Consider the following 25,152-nt stretch of genomic DNA (forward strand, 5'->3'; position numbering starts at 1 on the left):
TGCATAATTATTTGAAATCGACATGCGCAGATATTAATTACATTTTGACGTAGTGGAAGAGAATGATATGAAGTTGTATGACAGGTTTAGAAATTGTCAGATCATTGTATTTGCAAGAATCTTTTTTATTTGAACATATATTTCGGTAAGTATGTATTTAACATTAAATATGTGAATAATTTAAAAGAAATATCTATTTAGTAAGCTAAACTACTGTATATAAATTACTACTAATACGTTAAACTACATAAATGATCGAAATAGTATTAATTTTTTATATAAATTTGATACGTGTCGTTCCATATCCATTTAAACAGTATACTCTGATTGTAAAAAATAATTTGATAAGATGAGATTGCCTATTGACTTGTTTATAAAATTTGAATTTATTGTCTTGTTTATACTGTCGAATATGTAATACATTTGTAGAATATAAATAATTACAGTCTTTAATAATATCTCATCGATAATACAATTAGTTTATCGATTCAAATCATATCATAGTTAATACCAAAGCAAGGTAACTACTGTTATCTTTACCGTGTGTTAAATTGCTACAGTGTAAAGTGTTTCACTTAAAGTAGAGCAGATGACGCTCGTTTCCGAGCCACAGATTCATGCTTGAGAACAAAGCATGCATAGCTTATTATATATCTGTAGTTAATGCCCAATTCTATTTCAAGGTTTTAAAAAATAGCGCTATTACTTCAACATTCGAGGAACAATCACGCTCGGTGTATAACAAAATATCTCGGTATTTTATGTTTAAGGTATTTGTAGCTGGACTACGACTGTTTACAATGTCTGTAACCCAAAAACCCGAAGTTTTATTTGTTTTGGGAGGTCCCGGTGCAGGCAAAGGTACTTTATGCCGGTATATAACAGAAAATTATGGTTATGTGCATCTGTCAGCTGGTGACTTACTTAGAGAAGAACGTGCAAAGCCGGGTTCACAATACGGGGAACTGATCGAAAATCATATTAAAAATGGAACAATTGTACCGGTTGCAATCACTTGTAGCCTTCTGGATCGGGCCATGCAAACAGCTGATTGTGTTCATAAAAGGTTTTTGATCGATGGTTTCCCGCGAAATCAGGATAACGTCGACGGTTGGAATAAGGTATGTAAGCAATGATATGCTTCAATATTTAAAAATATTACATATTTCAATTATTAAGAATAAAAACATATTGTTATTCTTAAACAATTAAAAAAGTTGTGTCTAGATGTATGAAACATGATTGATATTTGTTGTTGTGGTACCTATTAATAGGTGTTTTTTTATGTTTATAGACAATGGCTGATAAATGTAAAGTAAAAGGAGTATTGTTCTGTAAATGTAGCAAAGAAGTATGTTCCCAACGGTGTTTAAAACGTGGAGCTGCAGGCAGTGGAAGAACAGACGACAATGAAGAAGTGTTAATGAAGAGGCATGAAACTTACATTAAAGAAACTATGCCCATAATTGAATATTTTGAAAAGCAAGGCTTGGTTTTTGAACTAAATTCTATGCAATCACCGGACGATGTATTTGGAGATGCTAAAGCAATTTTATCCAAAATAGGATGGTGATGCATTGTAATGGAGTAGCTGTTAATGATCTCAATGAGATCACGTTATACTCCACCTGCATATATTAATTATGTCATTTTAAAAAGTATATATATTTTATAGAAATATTTTATTTGTAGCAGTATAGTGTATAATTTACACTGTATTTCTTTGCATTTATGAAAACAGTAGATCATTCCGGTCTTAAAATATACTTTTGAATGCAGCAGTGACTTGTTTTTAAATAATCCTTGCCAAGACTCTTGTCTCAAATTTTATTTTCATAAAATAGATTATGTACAAATTGTCATAGATAGTAATTTGCTACCAATTTCTTTTTACTGTATCTTCATGAACTTTCATCATCATTGTTAAGATGGTAATGATTAATTTACAATTATTAAATATTATTTGAGATTGTTACATTTTTATTGGTGTATGTTATTATAGAACATAAGAATGTATGAATATAAATTTATTACGTAACGAGTTCGTTGTTATAGATATTGATCCCCTGCAGAATGGCAACCCACATTCAATGTAAACATTTTTGCGGTATTGTAGGCGCCAACGATTTCTATAATAAAAATAACTTTCGGTTTCGTAAATACGTGGTAATTACAGATAAGAAATAAAATTACTTTTTCTTTAACATCACAATTGTTTGTGGGAACAAAGGAAAATTCATGTTGAACTCAAATAAAATAAAATATTGTTCTGTTCTTTCTATTAATCTAATTTCTAGCATGCATTTTAGTTCATTTTGTATATAACTGTTTCTCCCAAAATTTTCTTCAAAGAGAAATTAAGCACTGATTTCGAATGCAGACAATATTAATTACTAATGACCTGTTAGTCTATTAGTCGATGAATTAGTGAACTCCGAAATATACATATTATGTACGTACCGAGAGAAGGCAGGTTCTGCCTCGTAATTCATGCTATTACCGAAAAAGAGGACGATTTCTCGATCTAAAAATAACTTGAAAATGCGGAATGGAATTTTCTTATGCAAGATTTGAACAAGATATCTACTTTGAACACGTGCCAGTATGAATGTGAACGAATCGATCTTAATTAAACAATGTACATATTCGATTTTTTCACAAATTGAAGATCTCTTCTAAGTGCAATTAAAAAATGATGTATGGTACAGAAAGTATAATATTAGTACAATCATGTATTTCTTATAATTGCATATATAAATGCATTTAAAAAATTGTATTACTTTGTCGAATGGAATGAAAATTATTCGTTGGTACATTCCGTGTAAAGGAGTATCGTAGCAAAAGAAATGAAACAAATTAAAGTTTGTATTTTGCTAATTACAGAAATTGAATGTCCTACGGTATATTGCAAAACAGAAATTTCAAAGGTCATTATTTTTCGAATCAAGCAAAATTCCTTCTCTCTTCCGACTGATCGATAAATTTAACCGAAAAAAAACACGCCTACGATGAACAAGTTTATTTTTAAACGTAGACAAAAGGCATAACTGGAAACTGGAATTCTGCATCGAAGAGATCATTGACTTCTTTCGATGCTTGATTATAAATTAATCCCCGCTACCTCGTGTTTCAAGTTAATGTGCCTTCACCGACAGAAAGATCGACCCGTTTTCAACTTTCTCATCCAGGTAGCCGAAATCTGTATCGTTAATGAGGCAGCGAGAAACTCTGGCCAGATCTGGGCATTATTTGAATAAAATTATACGAAAGTGTTTAATCAAATGATAAATTATCTTACTTAATCAGATAATTATTCTAAAATCTTCACACGTTAACTCGCCCGAATAGAGTAATAATTTCTCATGAAATTACTTCGTTAGTTGACTTTTGACCGAATGACTTCTTATTTCAAGTCAATGAACAATATCCTGTGTGACTCATTAGAGAGACGGTCATTAGAGGATTCACCTTTCCCTTCCTCGTTCGGTTGCTGATTTCATGCGTCAGACAATTTCCCTCCTTGCCAATGGAAAGTATAGATCGAAGAATCGCAAACCTTCGTCATTCGAACCCTTTCGTTATCAACGAAAATGATCTATGACGAGTGTTCGAAAATGAATTGTGACAAGCAGATGATAACAATAATTCGAAGAAACATATTTCCGTCAACTCAAACTGACGTAGATAAAGACACGGCCATTGCAAACGTCATTACCTTTCGCTTCGAAACAACTTGAGTCGTAGTAAACGACGTCGTTAGTTATAAATAATTAATTCTCTATTTTATGCACTGGATCATACTTACTTCTTGATATAACTACCTAGAGCTGGTGATGTATAAGTGATTGAAATTTGTTTAAACAATATGCAGTGTTGGACAATGTCATTGTTAACTCGTTGTTTGAATAATTAACATTTTATCGATAGTACAGATCGACTCTTTCGTTGAAACGTTTCAGGTGCAACGACTACACGTGATTTCGGTCAACGAACCTGTCGTGTATTTTTCACGATATTTTCCTCTAATTGGATGCGGCAATTACACGATAAACACGTGCCTGTTCTACGGGTTTACGTAATGCCACTTCAATTTTCTTATGTTTCCTTCTCGTTCCTTTTTCATGTCGATTTAAGCTTTCCTCTTGCGATTCTGATAGGATTCGCTATCGGTAATCAAGCGTTATCAATTCGTCGAACTATCAGGCGATTATAATTTCGATTATAATTCTTGATGTTTCTATTCTCCAATTCCACAACAGTAAAGGTAATGTATGAGCGGAGCCGTCATTCAGGAAGCGGAATGAAAATTTTGTCGAAATTCCAGCCACTGCGTTACACAAAATATGTGTAACTGGAAACTTTATTTTTTTTATTGCTGAGTCCCACTTCGATGCAGCATTCGGTACTAAAAGGGAACAATAAAAAAAGGTTCACATAAACGTACGACCTACTTGCCCTTGTCGTCGAGTTATAGCCATTTTGAAGTTCCGCTACTCCTTTCGACCGAGGCAATTCAACCGATCCCGCTGAACTGTCGCCAACCACTTCTTGAATTCTTTCTGGTAAATTTATTTCATTCTTGCGACTTGAATTCGACGATGTATAAATTTGGAGCGAAGTGGAAGTTGTTCATTTTAAACGTGTGACGTAAGTGTACGAGTTCAAAATGATTAAATGTTACCAAGGTTAAGAAAATCGTTGTCACAGAATTTCTCAATGAACAAAATCGTAAAGGCCCAAAAATATCTTCCCAGTCAAACATGATATTTTTATCTAGCGAAGTTTGAACAATCATGAAATCCTTCACTTGTACAAATTCGATAAATCTTCTATCACAATGTAATTTGTTACCATGATAATTTCTACTAAATCTATCCAAACTGTAATTAGAGAACAATTCTATTAAAATATTTGACTCATTTCAAATCATCCATTCTACCTCTGATCATATACTCTGTCCCCGCCGATAAAACAGATATTCCAAGATGGTGGTCATTTATGAGATTTAGTTGTTTCGACCCATAAAATGTGAACTGTAAGTGTAGCTATAACTTGAACTCCAAAGAAACGGTTCCGAACGACATCATAGTACTTAGCATCGCATAGAGTACACCCTGTGTGCGGTTACAACATTGGTCATGTTTCACCCTAATTCAGGGTGAGTTCAGTGGTCTAATTTTTGTATAGTTTTTAAGATGATAATCGATATAGAGTTTCATAAAAACGAGCGCATAATTTTCCATACCCATTGTCATATACATATAATTTAGTATCAATTGTTTTGATCTCTTACAAAATACGTTTTTCTGGTCGATTAACGAGACTACAATGCGCTGACTATAGTATAGCTAAAGTGCGTATGCATTGATTAAGAAGAAGGGTATCGAGGAAGAGCCGAAGCTGTTAACTAAGGGATGCTTACGGTTCAGCCGAGCGAGGGCTTATCCACAAGTTACCCTGGTGGTTCAGCGCATCACGGTTTGTCGCGAGACGAACTTAAAGGCCAAAGACGATAGAAATGGCAATATGAATAGAGGAAGCTCCCTCGGAATCTTTTATTCTCTCTTTCGCACTGTTCATTGAATGGATCGCTTGTTTATTCGAGTCAGGCGTCGATTGCCCATTTGTACAACACTGTCACTCGCGATAAAGCCGCTGCCACGAGGGCAAATTCTTGGACAGGTATATCTAAGAGAAGCGCGTGGCTGGCCCACTCATCATCTTACTCGACTTCGAGTCGTTTCTCTCATCGAGTCGAATTCCTACCATGGATACCGCTCTCCCACTCTCCTCTCTCTGTTTCTCATCATTGGCGTAACTAAGATTTTTGATTCTGGGGTGGAACGGTTCCTCTGACCTTACGAGCACTGTCGATGCCCTACGCCAGAGATGCCTAAACATTCGGGCATTTTGCAGTTTATGGATTTGGAACTTTAAACGTTTTTCTATTTCGAGAAACGGTAGTTCTGACGTTAGGAAATTTGGATGTTAATAAAAAAGAAAAAGCAGGCCACATTTTGGAAAATAGAAAATTGATAAGATTAGAAATTTAAGAATTGGGTTCTTGAAAATTTCGGCTGTTGGAAATACAATAATTAGAGAATACTTGTAACTTTGAAAATATATAAATTGCTGACACCAGTTATACGAGGTATTCTACGTCGAATGTTTGCTGACGCTACGTAGGGATGTTTTATTTGATATTCCTGAGGGATGTAGGGCAGGCCCACCCTGGTCCCTATCTAGTTACGCCAATGTTTCTGAATCCAAAGTAGAAGGAGGAGGAGACACATTACGCGCGCGTAATCCTCGTCGCATCGATAAGGTACCCATCGGGGAGTCGAATGTTCTTACCCCCATCATCGTACCAGCGCCTCGAGGCAATATATAAATGCACCGTCGATTGACAGAACGTACAGTTCACGTTTTGACGTCTGTTACGCTCCTTTTACTGCGTAGGACACCAGCCTAAGTCACGAGTGGGCACATGACAGTGCACGCCACGTGCTTCGGCCGAAAAGACACGCGTGTGCCAGTCTTTAACACCATCGATCAAAATGTTTCGTTCGATCGTTTTACACCGGCATATCTCTCACCTATGCCCCTGTTTAATCGCTGTTATGCTTCTCGGACTCTTTATGCCGGCAATTGCAGTTGACAGGCCGGAAACTGTGTTACTCGATTTGCTTGCGAAACCTTTTGCACCCTCCGATGGAGTGTCGGCCGAGTGCCTTAAGGACAGCGGAATTTATCTGAAGGAACTCGCAAGATATGCACCCTGGGCGCTTCAAAGTAAGTCTTTTCTGACTCTTCTCGGTCTTCTTAGTGTTCCATTCTTTGTGAATTACTCTTTTTTTTAATGACAAAAATATTAACTTTTACTCGAAATATTAACTTGTGCGCGGTATCGTACAATATTTTTGTCGTAAAATGTTATTCGATAACATATAACAATAGAAATGATAGGAAACAGTTCGATATACATATATTTGCAACGCTCTTTTTTTAATACAATTTGGGTGCTACTAAAATAATCGATCGACTGAATGAGATGCTGGAAATCAAGTGGTACAACGATTCGTATCTATAAGCATCTATCGATATCGATAGATAAGAATGATAATCGTTGCACTGTACAGTGAGTTTATTCGATCTACTAGTTAAAGTTTGTTTCGTTTCACATGTTTATACTATAACAGAGTAAAGTAGCGGGAAAAGAAGATTTCAATTAATATAGGATAATAAAATATAAGATAATGAAATGAAATAAGATATTCGAAAGGTAAGTTAATCGAACTTTGTCGATTAACAATTACACTAATAATACACCTTGTCCGAAGGCGTATAATCACTTTGGTCTAATTGTCATAATCGAAAGTGATTCGTAAAGATTGGCGACAGCAGAAGGAATGCCGCCATTTTGAAAGAAGCTAGCGCGTGCACATAGAGTTCGAAGAGAAACATGGGGAAGTTGTGTCATTGTCGTTTCGTTTTCTGGAAGAAGAACGACATCGATCTTCGTATCGCGTAAACAACATGCACGCAGGGGACAAATAAAGAAAACATGGCGTGTAGGAGATGCATCACGTGTATGTTGCTAGGGTTCGCAACATGGGATCTCTGACCGATTTATCGGGCAAGTTCGAGGTGCAATGCGAACATGTAGACCCGCGATCACCGTCATTGCTGGGTCTTGTCATCGAAGATGAACTCGAGAAAACTCTGAGATTTTGATAATGCCGGTAAAAAATTCATTGCTCTAATAGGCGTTTATCAATAAAGCGGAACGAAGCGAGGTTTTCATGTTTCAACCTTTGAATGTATAAAGAATAAAAATTGTTAAAGCAGCTGCAGGGAGACTAATCGCTAAGCAGGAATAGATTTTTCTTGGAATCAAAATCGGTATCTCGATGAACTTGGTCGCTTCATTTATAAGTTCAAACTATTGGTCGTTCATCCCGATTGTAGTCTGAACGGCGGTATTCTTCTTATTTTCTTCTTATTACTTTTGCCACCGATCGAATGTAAACAAAATTAATTCACAATGAAGATACATCGATTTCGAAGTCACGTATTACTTGTTGATACGTTTAAACTTGCACGTATGCTAATTGTAAGTTTATTGAATGAATCGAAAATTATCAATGCGCTTCGAAACGATTGACCGTCGAAGTCTCATTTTACACGAAAAAAGTAACTTTAATCTCGTTTTGTGAGTTTCTTCCACTACTCTGTAATGGAAAGCTTAATGAAAGCTTCATCCGCTTCACGTAATAATTATTAGTTTCAATATTTGAATGTAAGTAAATTTCGTTTTCTCTAGAAATATTTTTTCTTTTCGAAGATTCGATTACGACAAAAGGCTACATTCGCTTCGAGTACCGAACGTGTTAACGTATTGATATGAGTAACCAAAAGTCAATGAACCCTGTTTTTTTCGAAAACAACAAGATAATCGATCGTGCAAAAATGATTAATTACATTACAGAATATTCTGAAAATCGTCCGTTCCGATGGCCTCCAGATAATTTATCGGTTCTTTGAATTTCAAAATGTAACACATTAAGAGCATGTAATCCGTCGAGATATCGTTCGTATCTTTAATACCAGATTGTACTTCGTTTTGAAGTAGAAAATTTTCATTTTTAATTTTTCTATGCAACGTATTTAATAACATCCTCTTTAACGTTATTTTTTAATCGATAATTCTTCACGATGAAACACAAAATTTGAACACTCAGTTAAATTGCGCGTGCATGTTTCTATCGAATCCTACCTTTATTTTGTTTCGATGTAACCTAATGATTTGTGTGTCCGCTTAGGTGAAAATTCATAATATGAAATGAAAGCATCTTCGTTTGCGCATAATCCACAACGATAAAATGTAATCGTCGTTCCAGCATTTTCTCGAAGAAAAATATTTTCTTTACACTGGTTATAATAGCTGCAGATAATAATATTTTCCAGAGATAATTGAGGGCTAGTGGTCACCTCATGTGTTTCTGTAAATGGAAGATAAAAACGAAAATGAGAGGATTTGCGAATTCTTTGGCCGATTAAACGCTCTGATTAACCAAATTTCACCAACAAAATTTCTTAATTTTTCAACCTCCCACATAACTAACTGAAACAAGTTTCGAAGATCGGTAAAAAAATGTTCGGTTTCAAAATCCCATAAAAAATTAAATATTGTTCTCTGGTAGGATAATTTAAGGATTTAGCGAGTTTCTTAATGTTCCGAACATCTCGATTGCATGAATTCTTCGAGCTCACGGTGTTCTCGAAGGTATAAATTTCAGGTGTCTGAAATGACTTGATTTTTCTGCATTTGTCGAGTTCCACGCCAGCGGTAATGTCTGTACGTTTTTAGGACACGCGTATAATTTTTGGCTACAGCACTCCTTTTCATAGGTTGCTCAATTGGTTTCGCAGGTCAGTGAACCGTCACCGAAACACTTCGGAATAGAAATGAAGTCATAGAAATCGACACGAGGATACCGTTTGATCTATTTAGAACTTGTTAGATGGCCATTCATTTATTTTCGGTCCTTTTTAGAAAAAAGAATTTAACTAAAAGTCCAGAAACTCGACGAAAAGGAAGTCGTTGTTTTCCTTTTCTCCTGCTTCGTTCTAATTTCCGTAAAAAAGTTAATTACATTTCATTACTAACGGTGAACGATTCTGTTTGACATTTGGAAAGAAAGGTACATACGTGAACACTAAGACATCGACGATGAACACGTTTCGGTGAAAAGATTTGGCAATTACCCTAGTTAGAAATTTTGTTCGATACATTAGTCGGCCATCTTTCTTCATCTTTCCTTTCGTATTTGGTTAAAATTCCTTCTACAGATAAAAGAACAAATCCGCGAATACTTGATCGAACCAGTGGAATAGTTTCAATATGTAAAATCATTGTTGTTTCACGTGAAACCGAATGATCACCGTTCATCTCTGTTCACTTTACTCCGTCTATAATTAACAATAATTGATTGTTGGTAGTGTGTAATTGGGTAAGGAAGATTAATAATATTACAAATGTCATTTGATATTATAATCCCGAGCCTATATTTATTCGAAATGGTCTCGAAGAATTACACGCGATTAACGTGCCGATGAATGGAATTCTTTCGATAAAACGGCAAAGAACTGAGAAATGTTCGCAGATAACGTAAACCGGTATGTCGTACGAAATCGAGAAGGAATCCTTGAAATTTCGTAATCGAGTCTATTTATATGGGATAAAGAAATTTTAATGAATATTGCCAAAAACCAGGATGGTGCAATTTTAAGATTTATGAGAAACATTAATAAATTTCGAAGATACATATTGATTTAACAAATTTCATGTCAGATCTGTCCGCTGTACTTAACTTAAGCAACATAGGATGCAACTCAAATCCAAAAGACTATCTTTTTATCCAGAAATGAAATAATAGAATAGCATACTAGTAATGTAAAAGTATTGGGATTTAGTAGATTAGGTATATTAGATGAAATTAATAATGAAATTTAGTAACAACATTTACGCATATTTCAGAGACTTCAATGACTTCGTTATGTGAATTTTTTATGCGAAGGTTCACTGTTTACCATACGTCTATCTTGATCGCGTTAATACGTGAACAGATTATCATAATCAATTACATATTTTCAAATATTTTCTCGACAGAAAACTATTAATTGTTTAAACCAACAGTTAATTAGTTATTTTTAATGACTTCTTTTTAATCACAATAATATTTACATTGGTGCATAATATCCTGTAAAATGAAATTTATAAAAAATTATATAATTTTGCGATAGAGAATTAATTATGTAAATCGAAAAGTGATTATTTGTAATTAATTTAAATTCAGTAACATTAAAGGCGACGAGAACGCCCCGTGTTGCCAACATTTGAATGAATTTCTGGTGAATTATTTTCGATCGATAAAAAAAATCACGGAAATATTGATATCGACGAATTACGAATAAAGAACGATTATGGATTTATCATCGAGCTGAAAATTAACCGAGTTTTCTTCTCAGAATTACGCGATTTAACAATGAATGTAGCGCCATTTGTTATACTTATCGCGATTACGTACTTGCCGATGTCTATGCAGAATATTACTTGCCTCAGCTTAAGGTCAAGCTTCAATGTTACGAACGGTCGACATATCGTGAAAAATGCCATTCGTGGAATCATCGAAGTATTCTATAAACTTCTTTTCTCTTCTCTGCTCCTTTTTGGAAACCTATCACGATATTAGGAATTCAGTGTTCCAGCGAACTTCTAGGGACCTAGGAATCCAGAGGCATACAGATTTAAAGTTGTAGAATGTTCAATTATTCAGAAATGACGAAATAATTTTGACGATTATTTGTACTGATTATACTATGGTTATTTAGCACTTTTAATCTCAAGAACATTTGACACGTAGAAAAATAATTGGCGAAATTATTATTGATCGGTAAAAAAACGGAAGAATGAAATGATTCGAAACATTGTTCGAAACGAATAAATGAAAATAAACGGTGGTCTTTATAATCATCTTAATGGAGATGTCGATACGACGACGTAAGGAAATTACGTCGGGAACTGAAACAATGCTATGTGCAATGAAAATAATATTCCTTCCTCTTATTTGTTCACGCTTTTAATTACACCGCGCACTGTTGACCCGCAAATCCATTAATAAAGATAAACGAGAAATTTACGCGTATTGCGTTGATAATGTTCGCCAAAGATCACGGTAATTGCATAATAGTTCGTAATGATATTTTGTTGCATATTTTCTCGCGTGCTTTGCAACATTGTTCATTTGTTTACAAACGTTCCAAGTTATTTTTAAAAAATGATGCTTTCATGGCGGTCACTGGTAACTGTCGGTAGAGTCGGCTGTAACGTCCAACATACTGCAGAATGAAAATTATCGTATCGAGTCACGAATCGTCAATTACTCAAAGTTTCGATTCGTTTGATAGAATTTTATTCACGACAGAAGCGTGCTTTCGTATCGCGATTAGAAATGTCCTGACTACAAATATCTACGGCGCTATGCTAATCGAGATCAAAGATTCTTCGAAGTCTCTCTTTCATTTTATATCTAGAAAGCATTATTCTGGAAAGATCGATGACGGGAAAAAGTATATATTAAAATGACGAATACGTCAGTGTTAATAAAATCGTCCTTGGACAACGTATGCACACAAATGGACATTGTATACTCGGAATTTCGATGATGCAATATCAATGACATTGAAAGTAATCTGTACAGATTAACGTTACCTCATAATGTGCTATACAACCGTTTTTGTTTATAAATTACTTGTTGGCCAGGGATCGAACAAGTCTCCCGGAAGAGCGACGAGGATAACCCCGGCGAATCTTGTAAGGATATCCGTGACACATGTTTCGCCGACTGTTTTGCATGTCGGACAAGTTTGCGAACAGATAAACCTATATACCTGAATACCCGATAAACCCTCGCTCGCGATCGATGTTTTTTGCATAAATCTCTTTTCGAAGAAATTCTTTTTTTCCAAGCGACAAAGTTTTTCGTTGTCGGAAACGAACGGGTTACCGTGTTACGGTGCTTTATATTTTGCAGCATCTCGTTGGAAAATCAACTTTGCTAAACAGATTTTTTACCAATTTTATTTAAGCTGATCCGACAGAGAATTCCATAAGATTTTTCTTTTCTTTTTAGGGTTATGTTTAATATGCGATGTAAATAAGGAAATATGATCGTTAAAAGAGCGACATAGTTGTTATTCAATATCGCGGTTGAATAATTATTATTTATAAGATGATTTGTCTTCGTTTTCATCATATCTTGAAATAACGCTGTTTTTCCCGGCAGAACTTCGATCGAAAACAAATATGTCGGGTTAAGTTAGCATCGATGACCAGCGACAGAACACGCCGCGTTCACTTACATATATTCCGATAGCTCGATGCATTTTTTCGACCGCATCGCACGACCTTTAATTTATCTTATTTGAGTTTTCAATCGTTCCAAGACTTTACAACGAAATAGACGAATTATATTCGAATTTGAATTCGGTCGGCTCCAAGCGCATCCGGTTGCCTTTGGACACTTTCGCTTTACCTTGAACGCTTTCGATCGCTGTCAGTTGTCTTCGGACTCTCCGAAAGTTTAATTTGCGGCGACGAAACTATTCCTAACACATCCCTTTCGCTTTTTACCGGCATAATTCAACATCTCCTTCCAGGAAATTACAGGGAAGAAATTCTTAGAACCGGTCAGGTACCCCACATGCTAGTAGCGACTATTTACCTGACATTTTGCATCGTCCTTTCGGGCATTGACGTTTCTCGATTCGAATGAAAATCGCACCGATACGATGACGCGACGAGGAAATGCCAGCTACAAAGGATACTTCGAAACGCGAATCGCGAAAGGCGAAAAGTTCGTGCGACAACGTCGAATCGGTATGTGCGTCATGAGACGGATACAAACTGGGTCAATAAGGAATAACGTCTGTGTCGTTGACCGTCCTTGTGTATCGCAGTCGATCTTTTTATTCGCTGATCGATGATCGAACGATCTTTCCTCTTTGCTAATTGCGGATCTCCTCTCGTTCGACTTGCATAAACATGTCAATAGTAGTACAGAAAACTCCCGTTACATTGCCACGAATATATTTTTCCTATTCGATATTGTGGAATTATCCAAGTAAATCTTTACAGATCTCTGTGGAATTTGATTCTAGGCGATACAGAGGACAGAGAGATAGAATAAGACGATACAGAGAAAAATGACATAGAACGAAACAAGATAGAGCACCGAGGTGATCTGGGGCAAGGTTTATATAGACTAAGGTGATTTGGGGCAAGGCGACGTAGGGTGCAAAGATATAGAACAAACGATAGAAGCAAAGCTTATCAGCAAATATTATGAGACAGGGCAATGTATACCACTGTAACATATGTAATAAGGGTGCAACTGTACTTATAATCGTGTATCTTTTATACATATATGCATAACAGCAGAAGAATCTTTTCTCTATTTCAATGTTATTGTTCATGGTAAAATAATCGGCTAAGTTATCGTTTGCTCGTCATTAATTCTAATGATTCTATTCATTAGCGATATCGTTTTTGCGACGATACGTCGATTTGAACGCATTTTTTGCTGGTTTCTACATCGTTATCGAACGTACAGCGTCGCAGTCTGAGAAACGTTTTAATGTATTTCTTTCTGATTTTCGATCCTCTTATCTATTGGTGGCACCACAATTATACATCTATCGTTTTGACGTATATACGCGTGTTTCGACGACACTAATCGCTGTTATTATGAATGCATTGTAACGCTCTTGTTGCGGATGCAGAAGCGATGATCCATTCATCATAAAGAGCCACTGTTTTTCTTCTATCTTTGCTTGCGTAGTTTATTACAATTTTTTACGATTTTATTAAATATTGATTATGGTCGAGTCCTCGTGAAGCGAAATATTTTCTTGGAACGTGTCCTTGATAATTTCAATTTTAACGCATCGTGTCAGGTATAGAATATGCATGATGTCAATCAACGCGTTGATCTTTCTTCCTGCATTAATAATTTTGAAAGGATAAGTCAAACGAGTCCCATCAATCTCACGATTTCTTCTTGTTTTTTGTTCGGCATTCTTCCTCCGTATTTCTCCGTTTCTACGAATCGTTTATTCCGGGACCTTTTCAGGAACCAATCCGAAAGATATTTGCTAGAGGAACGAACGTATAAAGATCGGGCAACAAACTGCACGAGTCAACCTGCAGTTCAAGGATGGTCGAATGCAACATTTTTATTCCGAAACCAAATATGTATCGATGAATATTTAAAGAGACGACGCAGGAAGATGAATGCCGATATCATTAATCTTCGTATGCGATTTATGAAGTTCCTATTTGAATATCAAGTGAACATTTGCGCATTTACAATTACGTAATTATTAGAATTTTCACGATAAACATCTTTATCCCTGATATTCTGACCCTCGGTGTTTTCGTGTTCTTTATTTACATGTTCGATGCTTAACACTTATAACATTTAAATTACTGGATTCGTAAGAGAACGCAGCTTCCTTTATCTCGTCTAACCACGATGACGCAGTTAAACAATGTTACGACAGATATTGTTTGCCAAGTGCCACTTACCGATCGTAAAAAGTCATGAAAAGTGTAATACGAAACAATAAAAATTGCAACCGGTATATCAGCGCGTTATTGTACCGCGGGGAATACCTAACCTAACCCAGACCTATCGAGTCAACGATCTCAAGGTCCTGGGAGAGGTAAAAGACATCCGATTCCACGAATCGTTTCTACGATAATGACGCGAGATCTATTGCAAGTCGACGCAGAAAATTATCAGCGTCAAAAAATTCCACATGTACTCGGCATTGTTCGTCTCTGGTATTTTTTACTACCGACGTTCAACAATTTTGCGCAATATCTATATAAAACAGCGCCGGCGTTTATGTAACCGGACATGTTTACACGGCCGCGGTCTCCTATCGATGCGATTCGTCAAATAGATATATTAGGTCAACGCGAGATTCGTTTCCAATCGTCGATACATTTCCGTTCATCGGCATATATTAACTTTTCCATTATCTTGGAAGAAATATAATTGTTTCGCAAGCAAGAAGCGGCCATGCAATTCTTCACCTTCGCTGGCTGTTAAACTACGATGGAGGAAGTGGTCTAAATACAGGCTACGATCTAAACACGGACTAGCTGAAGCATTGATTACAGTACGAAACAAATGATTATTAATATCATTGTTAACGCGTCGTCTCGAAGAACGTGCGATTTTACTTATTTCAACTGCTTCAAATATTTGATCGTTCGCTTTATTTTTTTAGCAATAATCTGTTGAACCATGAGCTAATTTGTTAAGACCATAACACTGCCGGCATTAAAAGATTGTTTTATCATAAGTTATGTAATGAATTTCATCGTGTAATAATGACTGTCCTTGCTTTAAACATTCCGGAACAAATGGTCTAAATACTCCGCATTTACATATAAGTGTATAGCATATATATGTATAGATCAATTCCCTATTTGTTGCTTGATCATGACGCGCAAAGTTAGCGTCAGAAGTATTTCCAACTAGCGAATACGAAGGTACCTGTTTGTTTTATCTTAGGGCGCATAGGATGCAACTTATTAGATGACTTAACAGATCCCTCTGTATTCGGTCGAATGTAGTTGTTTACCAGCACATGTTCGCTATCGTGAATCAATGAAAAATCCAAGCTATCACTAGCGACTGTTATTTTTTTTCTCATTAATCATTTATCTGCCGACCCGTTTCACGATTCACGTAATTCACCGCGTACTTCCCGTCAACTTGCTATAATCTTGCACCCGCTGGCGATGCACTTCCGTGAATGCAGTTGCAGCGAGCATCGAACGAGCGACATTGAGTCGTTGCAGTATCGTATCGCTGATCAACATCGATACACACGACTTCTTTGAGTCATAACAATTTCCTCTTCTTTTCTTCGTTTCGATTAAACCTTGAAGATGGTCTATCGATACGACTAGTTTCCTTTGTTCGAATTGGTTCGAACTCGTTCAGAAGGAAAAGATATAACGATAAAATTCAAGGCATCGAGAGAATATTCTATCGTAATATGATAATCGTTCATGAAACAATAATGTCCGTATCATATTTATACCGGGAATTACGCATTGTTTTCTGCTTTACACGTGATCCGATTCTGTTCCCTCGTTTCCAATCACGTTTCGAAGTCAAGGTACGCGTATCGCACGAGGCATCGCCGTTTTGCATCTTGTTTAATTTTCATGCGGTTCTCGCTCACCTAAATACGTCGCTCTCCGCAAATTATTACCATACAGGTTCGACTTTTGCTGGCAATACTGAATTCGAAAGCACGCTGAATTTTCATTTCCGTCGATGTTCAATTTTTGCATCTACACGTGCCGTAATATTCTTGTACTTTTCTGTTTCTGTATCTCTAGTTTAAACTAACCCGAACAAGATTGCACAGCCTATTTTAACAAGTAAGGAAGAAGAAATGCATGTAGGTAATTTAGTAGGAAGTTGATAATGATAAAAGGAGGAAAAAGCGAGCAGGAAAATGCGTAATGGTATTTTTTAACTTTGATATCTGTTTTGTCGCAAAAATATTTCATTTTCATTGTTCGTGTATCTTATCGGTACACCGAGCACCGACGTCAAAGGATTTCAGTTCATGGAAATTTAATACGCGTGTCGTATAGGAATTATTAAAATGACAACAAATTTATTGACATTTTTGTGAAACTTTCCTGCACCGATAAAAGAACGGGAAAGTTGCAAATTAATTGGTTCGCTGATATTTTGAGATTAAGGTACATACATACATTTATTAGTATATTGACATTCAGAGCGATAAAAATGTATGCATAAACTGAAAAAATTTCGTATGCTGAGTAGAGAAAAAAACGAGAATGAATATCGAGAAGTAAATCGTAAGCATCCAGTTCGATCACCTCTTCTTTTTTTTTCAAAATGTGAAATGTTGTTATCATCTAGAAGATTGAGGACAGAAGAACTCCTTGACGCTTCGTCGTACAACGTCAACCGGTTCCAGCGGATTTCTGATAAACCGCCATCGATTATTATTAAATGCCAAAGAGACCGGCACGTGTTCGCAAGATTTCGCGATCCTCAAATATCGATGAAAATAATATTTCTTTACCCGTTAATCATCGAACAGTTCCTCATCCTCCTCGTCATTCAACTTCAAGTACTTTGATCTTTGGCGATACTCGATGCTACTTATTTTTTCGAAATCGACAATTTAATATGAAAATAAATATTTGCATAAATGCTCATAGTCTATCGATAACGTCGAATGGGTCTAAAAGCGAGCAAAAGATAAGCTAAGAAAGAAAGGAAAATAATTAGTTAGAAGAAAGTGTAAAGACCTTCTTCCTTCTGAATTCCAGTGTACGACGCGTCCGTGAAAATTCCATCGGGCGTAATCACGGGTAATTACCAGCAGCTTGGTAATTACGACGAGTGTTTGCTGGTAAAAAGCGAACACGGATTCACGGGGAAGGCCTGCAGCGCCATGGTGAATTTCGAAATCGCCAAGGACAATGGTAAACCACGGGAGCCTGATATAGGTGATCTGCTTGTCAACGTAGCTATTGCATCGGTAAGTAAACGCGATTAACACGTTTGTTTAACGATCAATTAATCTTTAACGAACGTATCAATTAGCTCTCGTAAAAGAAAAAGAAGTCTTTTGAAAATTCAACGATAACGAGATCTTTTTTTCTTTATTCCGATAATACACGTGACCCCGAACCGATTGAACACCTTATCGGTCATTGTTCGAAAATATTATCATCGCCTGATCTTATTAATGATTATATTTATCAAGTCATTCAGCGCGTATCGCAGTATCAAGATTACTTATCATTGAACCAAAAATTTGTTATCGGGGAGTTTAGCCGGAGCAAAATTCAATTAATTTCGAATCTTAATTCGTTCGAAATTTCCCTTTCGTAATACTTATCAACAATGTAACGATACCTAATCAATACATAAAACAAATGAATTCAGATTACTCGAATGACTTGCCAGTAAAAATAACACTGCTAATTGACCATATTATCTTTCTCTTTCATGAATTTGTTTATTGCAAATAAAAATAGCGCTATACGAGAGATTTCCTAGTCGCTAGAATTCATGGATCTGAATTATTTATCCTATAAAACTGCTTCCTCTGCGGCCGTGTCTTCTATCTCTATTTTACGAAAATACGAGTTAATTTTCGAAATTTTTGCGAATTCAGGGCCACACGAAATGGAAATCTGGCAGTACGGTGATCTACGAGTGGATGTGGTGTGTTCCGTCGAGTTGTAACCACACGGATATACAAGAAGCCCTTGAGCTCGCCCTCGACCCTTTGAAGGTGGAAGATCGCGTGGACATGGTGGTAAACGTGTCGTGTCGCACCGCAGAATCGGATCAACCTGTTTTTGACGTAACCGACTGGATTTATATGTACGTACATTTATCGAGTTGCAAACATTCGTGGTTTTTACCATAACGGAACGAGGATGTGTCGTTGTTTGTGAGAAACTTTGAGTGCAAGGTTAAATCCATCCCGATTTTATTTCGTAGAAATTTTGTTATTTTATAATTATTAGAATAGCAGCGACTGAACACTCGATCTTACCATCGCTATATTATAGACAGTGGTGGATAAAAGAAAATCTAAAACGATACGGGTAGAAAAAAAAGAGCAAAAAACCAAGCACGGAAAAGAGAAGTGCATGTTTTATTTGAAAGACTGTAACAGATGATGAAACTAACTGGACAAAGGTAAATTGAATTGCATGTTTTTATGCTAATGTCATATTTACATTTGCTCAAGTACTACATTCATACCTTATGTAACTTACAAATACTCGCATACGCAAGTGGCTGTTTTGAACTTTCTTCTGTCCGTCACTGTATATTATATGTATCCGGTATTTAACAAAATATAGTTATAGTTCTTTGCACTCTAAGAACTATTTCTGAATAGTCCGTGTGTCTGTGTTCGTGTGTTTGCATTTCCCCAAATAGAATCATTACGTATTCTTTTTGCAAAAAAGTCGTTAATATGAATCGTATGAAATTATAGCTCGGTTCTCGCGATATTCCTAGTGATCGTTATCGCCAGCACCAGTTACGACATCGCTAAGCAAGGCCGTTTGAGTACGTTAAACCGACAAGGTGGGTTGTTTGTTATCTTAAGTAAATGAAAATTAATCACGAATTCTACAAATTTCTTTAACATTTCGACGCTTGCGAATCTGTACATTTGCAATTTTTTAACTTTGTTATTTCATAATATTTTGCATTTTTTACACGCGCACCTTTGTGAACGCAGCAAATTGTTATGGTTAACAAATAACATTGTTATTAAATTAGTCATGTCTGTTCAGGTAGGAGACACGTTCTTCTTACTTCGTTTTCGATCTACACGAATGGAAAAAATTTATTGAAAACGAACGGAAGGAAAGAGTCCATCAAGTGTTTGGATGGACTGCGTTACCTTAGCATTTGTTGGATAATTTATGGTCACACGCATTATACCGAGGTTGTGGGTGTTAAAATGAATCTGAACAAGATTTCACAGGTACGAGAAATTTTCAAATTTACAGGTTTTACGATCCGCAGTTTCAGAGTTTGGAATCTCGTTTAAAAATTTTTGAACCAAAGAAATATTCGCACATTCGTGAATTAATGATTTTGTAACTGTACGAGCTTGCGAGTTTGTATATTTAAACATTCGTACTTTCTCTTTAATAGATGCACACAAACTGGGCCAACATGTTTGTCTTGAACGCAAATATCGTCACTGACACGTTCTTCCTCATAAGCGGTGTCCTAATGGCGTACACCGCGATGATGAAGATCGGGGAAGATGTGAAAAGACGTTTCAACGTGATCGGTTTATACCTTCATCGCTACTTTAGATTAACACCAGCATATGCTATGATGATCGGTTTTTATGCTACCATCTTCTATAAATTCGGATCTGGCCCACATTGGGATCAATGGGTTGGCGCCAACAGGGAATACTGTCGCGAAAACTGGTGGTCGAATCTGCTCTACGTTAACAATTACGTTCATCTACCAAGAATGGTAAGTACCATACGAAAATTATGAGTTTAGGTGTGTGCACTCTGTACCGCGCATGAACTGAATTTTCTAGTACGTAGTTTTTCGAGTATGTAGTTGTAGAAGAAATTTAAGAGGTGTTTCACTTCTTGTGTTAAATATATTTAAAAATAATTTCGAATTATGCACGCGAGAAACTCTAAAATTTCGTGCTCTCATGAATTTGTTGGGCGTGTCAGCGTTTTCGTAATGTTTACTACTTACGAAACGTGGCGGCAGTAGAACGAACGAAACTAGTCAGCCAATCTAGTAGAATCAAAATATGGATTTTTTTTCCTTTCGATTCGCTGATATCGTACTACTTTTAGCGCAGTAGTATACGTTTCATGAATTTTCGGCTGATTTAATATGTAAATATTTCGCCTCTCCTTCGTGCTACCCTATTCAATAATTTTGTTATTTCTTAATTCTGTTTTTAGTGCATGTCTCAGTCTTGGTATTTGGCAACCGATATGCAACTGGTCTGGCTGTCGCCGATTTTCTTGTATCCTATGCTCAAGTTCACGCGAAAAATCTTCTTCTGGCTAGTGTTCGCGTTTGGCCTCGTTGCATCAATTCTTATACCGTTTTTAATAACATTCAGTCTCAGGCTCACTGGAACTATGCTCTATTACAAGGAGTGAGTGTAGATGTAGATAATTTACCCGCTCTCATCTATCGTTCTCCTTCTTTTTCACTTCTTATTTCACTTTCACCAGCTTCATCGCATCTTCTACCACCTACTATTTGCGTCCGATTTATCTCACGAGTTACCACTTCTTTTCTCGCGTTATCCGCTTTTTCATTTACTATTTTCCACGTGCACCCGCTTAACAGTAGCAGTACATTAAACGAACAGATTGTCTCAGCATTTAGTTAATGACTCTTTTCTCTTTGTTATTAGTAACACGGACGTCGCCGATGTTTACATACAAATTTACACGAAGGTTTACAGCAGATACGGATCTTACATAATCGGATTGGCTGTCGGTTATATCTTGTACAAATTTCGTACGAAAGTCGTGAAAATACATCGAGTAAGTATTTACATATTTGAAATATTTCGTTTAAAACACATCGAAGAATATTTTTCTGACACCCGTCGTTCCTTGTTTAGACGTACGTAATTTTCGGCTGGTTGGTCGCATTCTTTGCTGCATTTTTCGTCATTGTTTTTCCTCGGTGGATGTATTACGATGATCATCCTTACGACAGATTGGAAGCGAGCTTCTACGCTGGTTTCCACAGGCAAATCTTTGCGTTGTCTGTTTCTTGGATCATCTTTTGTAGCGTACATGGATATGCTGGTAATTTTTCATTCAAATCTGTTCTACTTGCCAAGTGATATTTAATTGAGTGAGCAAGTGACACAATCGTTTTTTTTTTATTTTGAAGGTTTCGTGGGTCAGTTCCTGTCTTGGAATGGTTGGGTTCCCTTTAGCAGGCTGACTTACAGTGCTTACCTTTGTCACTACGTATTTTTATTGACAGACATTGGATCCACTCGAACCACTGGCATACTTTCCTCGATGGGAATCGTAAGTATTCGATTCTTTACAAATATTCAAATTGAATTCAATTTAAAGTTTAGGTACAAGTTCAAGTTCAGAGTTATTTCGTAGTTGAATGATCAAGCCAAAGTTCAATTTCAAGTAGCAATTCATATTCAGAAATTGATGTTATTAAACCTGAACCAGAGTACTTATCAAAGAAACTTTTCAGCTTCGCAGTTTCTTCAGCAATCTGTGCCTCACATTGCTGCTATCCGTTATCTGGACCCTCTGTTTCGAGATGCCGTTCATGACCCTCGATCGCATGTTCTTTTTCTACATGAAAGGACAATCGAACCTCGGTTATAAACCGGATCAAGAACAAATATTCGGTTCTCTCGATTCCGGCAAGGGGATGTATCGATCTACGGAAGAATCGTCGCCCAACATCTCCCAAACTAGCTTCGACTCGAACGATTCCAGCAACGGCAGCGTCTACGATTCCGCCGGGAACGTTAATTACCAGCAAGGAATCTTCGACACCAATTGTTCGCAAGATTTGAAACACGACAGGGACAACTGCCCCTTCATCTTCGTAACGGACGAATCGAAAAACAACAACACCTGGCCAAAAGTTCGGAATAGTCATCGAAACAACGGTTTCGATTCGGACTCGGAAGAGTTTCAGAAGTTGGAAATAGAAAAAACACCTAGTCACGATTACGAATCGATCATCAGCGATGATTTGACGAGGAGAGACAGAGCCAGTGAAACGACGACGGTGAACAGAAGTTGATCGAGTGACTGGTTGATCGAACTTAAACGTACTTGCTGGTCAAGTATTTATTCAATTGCGGAAGATATCGGAAAACGTAGGAAAAAGTTGTTGCTCCAAGGACTCTTTATATGGATAATTAATAGCATCTTCGAACTATTGTTATACATATTTTATGGGCGTGGTTGTTAATATAGTTGGGTTCGAAAATATAGTACGATCTCACCTGGTGTTTTATGTAGGATCGCGCTACATTACAAAACCCAGTTATGTATATTTCCAAGAGATAGAAAGCTGGTTAGTGAAAAGAGTACACATTATTATTATTACTATTTATATTTTTACATAAAATCAGTATATTTTTAGTGATCCTACCATGCAGTTTAAAAGGATCTGTTTGACATTATTGATAACGACTTCTTTGATAATGTTTACACAGATTTTTAGGGCAGACACGTCTAAAAGTAATTCAGTGAGTTTTCTTCTTCTAATTTATGCAGGAAGAGTGTAAACAATATCGGAAAAGCGTTTGTTAAATCGAATGGATCCGTTTAAAAGCACTACTTATAAAGAGAATATTCTGATAACTATCTATAAATTATCAATTACTAACGATGGAATTTCTGATGCGATAATCAAAAGAAAAAGGACGATTCTCTTTACGAAAATAAATTGAACGTTCGATTATATTTATGTTTGTTAAAAGAATTTTTTAAAGCAGATTTATATTTCTGTAAAGAATCGTTCTTTCGATGATGGTAACAGGATTATTGAATTTATCCTGCACGTATACGTAGTCGATGTTGACTCATTGACGTTGGCGTAAGGTTGTATAGTTTATAGTTAGGAAATAAAGGTACAAATAAGCTGTGAAACCAACGATGATATCGATTAAATTGTAACGTACAGTGCCTTCTTCTTGATGAACGAATTAGGAACTGACGAAATGTATTCTCCGTGGTAAAATGATATGTCGTCTTTCGTCATGATTGGTAGCTGAAATCGATAACACGGAATAGCGCCTTCAACTTAAAATAATTAGCATTCTAATTAAAATAAAAATTCTATATATTCAAATTTCAACCGAACTCTTTAACATACTTTAAATTTTAATTTAAATTCGAAGTAAATACATTGATTTAAAATATATCAAATTGGCTGTTAACGTTGCATAGTTCTTCCTACTAATACTTTTACATGGTTGTGGACGCTTCGAGATATAGACGTTAAGATTAATAGAAAAGAAGTCGATTAACATATTCAATATTTATGCAACAAATATTCTTATTATTTATCCTGAATTTAGTCGATAATAAATTTGAACGCAATACGCAGTACAGTATTATATATTAATCTTCTTTAATTGTAGCTTACAAATTATGAAGCGGGGAAATCGAAACCTATAAAGATCGTTGAATCTTGTCAAGTATACGATAGCTGTAACTTAATTATTACTTGAACACGAATTTTTTATAACATCGAATGTTCTCGTTTTAATTATACATATAATAATATTATGAATGTAATATGCAGTAATAAGTTTTATAACGCGAAATGTTTTCTTTTTCTTGTATTAAAAACCGTTATACCTTTTTACAATAAAAAAAAATTACGAAAGCAAATTATTTTTACTACAATTATTTTTTGTCAAAGAAAGCCTACATAATGCTCGAGTGCATACGTAAATTAGGTACATGTATCTATTTCTTTTTCCAAAAAGCTAGACGAGGAGGAACTACCTGCTGGTGAAACTAGAAGACAATAGAGCTTTGTTTTTGTCCGTGGAAGAAATCGATACGATACGATCGAGGAAGAAGCCTTTTGAGAAATTGATTTTCCTGAAACTTCTCGGCCAATCGAACCTCTTTTCTTCTTATTTCGGTGTTGATTTTTGTTGTCGCTGTCCTTTCAAACCCATCTATTTTTGTTATTTTTGAATATTTGATTTTACATGCTTCCAAGGATATCGATCGTATAAAAGGGGTGATTTTAGCTACCCTCTAATGGATTGGAGAATAAAAATCATACGGGGGGTAACATAAATTGTAGTGAAACAGTGCCAAAACACGTTTGGTATGTGGGAATTTGATGACACTATTTAACAGAGGACGGTGGCGTTTTAAGGGTTGCAAGTGCAGTTGCAACACGTGCTTAAAGCACCCTTGGGACCATCTCCCTTCCGTGGGAAAATAGACGTAATATTTTCACGAACACTTCG

The 25,152-nt window shown here is 36.1% G+C and overlaps 2 protein-coding genes across 3 annotated transcripts; both read left to right on the top strand.

Annotated features, from left to right (window-relative positions):
- The first annotated feature begins 6 nt into the window (after positions 1 to 6).
- On the top strand, positions 7 to 1,783 carry Dak1 (cytidine/uridine monophosphate kinase Dak1). 2 transcript variants are annotated; one of them, XM_012285247.2, is made up of 3 exons: positions 7 to 145; positions 771 to 1,121; positions 1,295 to 1,783. In XM_012285247.2, exons 2-3 carry the CDS (start codon positions 801 to 803, stop codon positions 1,571 to 1,573), a joined length of 600 nt encoding a protein of 199 aa, XP_012140637.2. In that variant the 5' UTR covers positions 7 to 145; positions 771 to 800; the 3' UTR covers positions 1,574 to 1,783. The 2 variants fall into 2 exon arrangements, with proteins under 2 accessions (XP_012140637.2, XP_076388166.1); XM_076532051.1 differs by lacking the exon at positions 7 to 145 and adding an exon at positions 602 to 683.
- Positions 1,784 to 6,402: 4,619 nt separating this feature from the next.
- Positions 6,403 to 24,556, top strand: LOC100879412 (O-acyltransferase like protein). Its single transcript, XM_003703312.3, has 11 exons — positions 6,403 to 6,792; positions 17,957 to 18,168; positions 18,811 to 19,022; positions 19,648 to 19,739; positions 19,952 to 20,145; positions 20,319 to 20,654; positions 21,110 to 21,309; positions 21,574 to 21,706; positions 21,787 to 21,976; positions 22,065 to 22,207; positions 22,392 to 24,556. Exons 1-11 carry the CDS (start codon positions 6,558 to 6,560, stop codon positions 22,953 to 22,955), a joined length of 2,511 nt encoding a protein of 836 aa, XP_003703360.3. The 5' UTR covers positions 6,403 to 6,557; the 3' UTR covers positions 22,956 to 24,556.
- The last annotated feature ends 596 nt before the right edge of the window (positions 24,557 to 25,152 follow it).

Source organism: Megachile rotundata, chromosome 5 (assembly GCF_050947335.1).
Source record: "Megachile rotundata isolate GNS110a chromosome 5, iyMegRotu1, whole genome shotgun sequence".
In the NCBI taxonomy this organism is placed as follows: Eukaryota; Metazoa; Arthropoda; class Insecta; order Hymenoptera; family Megachilidae; genus Megachile; species Megachile rotundata.

What these genes read in the sequence shown, in the direction of transcription:
- Dak1 (XM_076532051.1), top strand. Translation starts at nt 618, where the DNA reads ATGCTTGAGAACAAAGCATGCATAGCTTATTATATATCTGTAGTTAAT. An exon ending in ATGCCCAATTCTATTTCAAG is followed by an intron (nt 684 to 770) that starts GTTTTAAAAAAT and finishes TTTATGTTTAAG; the next exon opens with GTATTTGTAGCTGGACTACG. An exon ending in ACGTCGACGGTTGGAATAAG is followed by an intron (nt 1,122 to 1,294) that starts GTATGTAAGCAA and finishes TTATGTTTATAG; the next exon opens with ACAATGGCTGATAAATGTAA.
- LOC100879412 (XM_003703312.3), top strand. Translation starts at nt 6,558, where the DNA reads ATGTTTCGTTCGATCGTTTTACACCGGCATATCTCTCACCTATGCCCC. An exon ending in TGCACCCTGGGCGCTTCAAA is followed by an intron (nt 6,793 to 17,956) that starts GTAAGTCTTTTC and finishes TCTGAATTCCAG; the next exon opens with TGTACGACGCGTCCGTGAAA. An exon ending in AAGTCGTGAAAATACATCGA is followed by an intron (nt 21,707 to 21,786) that starts GTAAGTATTTAC and finishes TTCCTTGTTTAG; the next exon opens with ACGTACGTAATTTTCGGCTG.